General features: G+C 38.5%; 1 protein-coding gene across 1 annotated transcript; it reads right to left on the bottom strand.

Moving 5' to 3' along the window:
- Positions 1-466: 466 nt before the first annotated feature.
- On the bottom strand, positions 467-2,995 carry LOC116254980 (chalcone synthase-like). Its single transcript, XM_031630665.2, has 2 exons — positions 2,784-2,995; positions 467-1,580 (listed from the first exon to the last, which is right to left on the bottom strand). The coding sequence occupies exons 1-2, from the start codon at positions 2,962-2,964 to the stop codon at positions 580-582; spliced, it is 1,182 nt and encodes a 393-aa protein (XP_031486525.1). The 5' UTR covers positions 2,965-2,995; the 3' UTR covers positions 467-579.
- Between the last annotated feature and the right edge of the window lie 404 nt (positions 2,996-3,399).

Genomic DNA, 3,399 nt, shown 5'->3' on the forward strand with positions numbered 1-3,399 from the left:
CCGAGAGAGAGAGAGAGAGAGAGAGGAGAGTCTGAGAGAGAGAGAGAGAGAGAGAGAGAGAGAGAGAGAGAGAGAGAGAAGTGGACTAGAAGGGACAGATAGGTTACATTCTAGTTTAACATGAATCCTCACTGGTCCAACTATACATTCTAGTTTTACATACAATACCAAAAAACAAAATGTACGAACCAGGGTAGACATGGACATATAAATCTTTCTTCGTTTTTAGGAATCATCAATGTGGTAAGATTATGGTCCTTTCTTTCTCTCTGACACACACAATGTATGCATTGGAGAGAGATGTTGCAGCATAAGGGTTCACCAAGTCACTCGATTATTTTGTACGTGATTTTCATTTATTGGAGTCGTTGTATAGTGTAAAACAAAGCATGCACATTCATGTCTGGCTTGTTTAAAGTAAATGAAAGTAAAGAAAAGGGAATTGTACACAATAAAAAGAAATGAATAGACACAAATGGCAATAGGTTTATTATTAGGTAAAAAGACATCTGGAGATAATTATTTAGAAGATAAAAAGGTCCAATCCGTAGGAGCACGAGACCAGCAGCGACCAGCAAGCTAGGCACTTATTGGTACGCTGTGCAGGACGAGTGCATCGATAGTGATGCCAGGTCCAATCCCTAGGAGCACGCCCCACTCCAATCCTTCACCAGTCGTGGCCAAGCCTTCCTCCTTCGATTTCTTCCTCATCTCATCCATGACGAACAGCACAGAAGCGCTTGACATGTTCCCATACTCGCTCAACACATACTTACAAGCTTGCAGCTTCTCCGTCTTCAATTTCAATCGCTCCTCCATTTGGTTCAGGATTGCAGGCCCTCCTGGATGGACAATAAAAAAAATCGAGTTCCAGTCCCAGATGCCAAGCTGGCCGAATGCCTCGATCAAGATCTTCTCAATGTTGGTAGAGACGAGTGTCGGGAGTCGTGGTTGGAGTTGGATAGTCAAACCCATTTCCTTTAGGTGCCCTTCCACGGCCCCCTCGCTATCGGGCAAAATGGTTTCGAAGGCCGAAGCGATCTCGAAAACGGCTTTCTCGACGTTGGGGAGAGGGTCGGCCCCAACTATAACAGCAGCAGCTCCATCACCAAAGAGTGCTTGGCCGACTAAGTTATCGATTTGAGTCCCGCTGCCTGGTCCGCGAAATAGGACGACACTCATCTCGCAGCATATGACCAGCACCCTTGCGCCCTTGTTGTTCTCTGCTATGTCCTTGGCTATGCGCAATGTTGCACCCCCGCCAAAGCAGCCTTGCTGGTATAACATGACTCGCTGGACTGAGGGGCTTAGACCTAGGAGCTTGATCACTTGGTAATCCGCACCGGGCAGGTCCACTCCGCCTATGGTGGAAAAGATGAGGTGGGTGATGCTTGATTTAGGCTGGTCCCATTCTTGGATGGCCTTGACTGCAGCCTCCTTGCCCAGGCGAGGCACCTCGGCTATCAGCATGGCCTGACGCACATCCAGTGTCGGGGCCATGTAGGTACAAATGTTCGGGTGCTTTTTCAGCATCTCTTCTGTCAGGAACATATGCCTTTTCTTTATTGTCGTTTTTTCACCTGAACATACGTAAATGCACACTTGTAATATATGAGTTATTATCAGATCGTAGTACTCATTTGGAAATGGCATTTCTTTTTTCTTTGAGTTGCTGATGTTATTGCTTATGCAACTCACATCATAATCCAAAAAGTTACAAAATATGAATAGAAAATGCAAAAATTGGTTGTAATCTGGCTTTAATATATATATATATATATATATATATATATATAAATAATTGTAAATACCAGAGTACTAACATATTGTAAACGCTAGATCTTTTAATTTTTGTGTCAAAAAATGATGCAAACAAAATGCGAACATCCTAACATGTTTATAGGCAGCAATTCAACGTAAATCATGTTTTAATTTAAGTTATTTGTGTAAAAAAAAGAATTGATTTTTTAGTATCAAAATTCTATAACAGCCGTTCATCTTTTATTATTAAATAACGAGCATGATTAAAGTAAAAAATAATCAGATAACTCATAAACAAAAACTTTTGTATTTATTTTTAATAGGTCTGGTTTTGATCTGTTACCTTAATAGTATGGTATTTACTAATACAAGGTGATGAAATGTCTATCATCATTTTCTTTTTTGTTTTTCTCTTAATCATTTATTATGATGGATTAGATTGTCCTGATAGGTGGTTGGGTGACTCTTAAAGTAAGAACCACAATTCAATTTATATATATATATATATATATATATATATATATATATATATATATATATATATATATATATATATATATATATATATATATATATAAATAAAAGAAAAATCATCAACCTAAAAAAATCAAGAATTGAGTTTGTTCCTTATCCATTTAGCATCTAAGTGTGTAATATATTTATATACATATACACTTAAGCAGCAAGTCCCTAGCTAGTGAGAAGAAGTTATATTTCAAAGTTTTTTTATATAACACTAATCTGATGTAATACTTCCTAACTAGTGTGACAAAACTGTACTTTGCCCCTTTTTTTAGCATGATTTTTTGTGCATTTGATAACAATTCTAGTCAACATGCACAGCAATATTGTTACTGATGGTGATCAATCTCAAACGACTTTGCTTGATGAATAGATCTTAACCTTGTCTATTGTAAGTTTGATTTAATCTCTGAAAAGTGTACAAATTATGATACGCAGACATCAAATTCTAAAATCCTGTAACAAATTCACATTATGCTAAAGAATAAGTAATTACGTACAAATTCTCTTGAACTTTTCCTTGAGTTCGGTCATGTGCTCGCTGTTGGTGATCCTGAAATAGTAGTCCGGATAGCTGCCCTGTTCAACTGTATTTGGCGGCACGGCTGTTCCGATCGCTAACACAGCAGCACGGCCGATGGACCTTTGCCCTACTGAGAACTCACCAATATTGCTTGCCATCTGAGAGAGAGAGCAAAAAGCTACTTGGTTATGAAGATACTTGGTGATTGGTGAGGAACATGCTTGTTTTCTTGGCATTTATAGAGCAGTACAAAGGTAATGGCCTCCCTATCCTGGTTGAATTAAGTTGAATGGTTGATGAGCCCGTGGCCCTCACCTCATCTACTTTAGACGTTGCTTCTTTGTGTTCATTCACTGAAAAGGAACAACAAAATAGCTTTCAGTAAAGCCTCGAACGAGAAACACAAAATCGGCCGATTTAAAGGGAGACGTATCAAATAGCCTCGAATGATTGGAAGGAATGGCCCGACATATGCTTCTTATTCTCTTATTGAGTATAGAAAACTAACTTCCATACAGATTCAACTATATGGGTAAAGATTCGGAGCACCTGGTAACAGTTATCAAGAAAAAATAAATGTGATAAAAGAAAGA

This window comes from Nymphaea colorata, chromosome 5 (assembly GCF_008831285.2).
Source record: "Nymphaea colorata isolate Beijing-Zhang1983 chromosome 5, ASM883128v2, whole genome shotgun sequence".
NCBI classification, from domain to species: domain Eukaryota; kingdom Viridiplantae; phylum Streptophyta; class Magnoliopsida; order Nymphaeales; family Nymphaeaceae; genus Nymphaea; species Nymphaea colorata.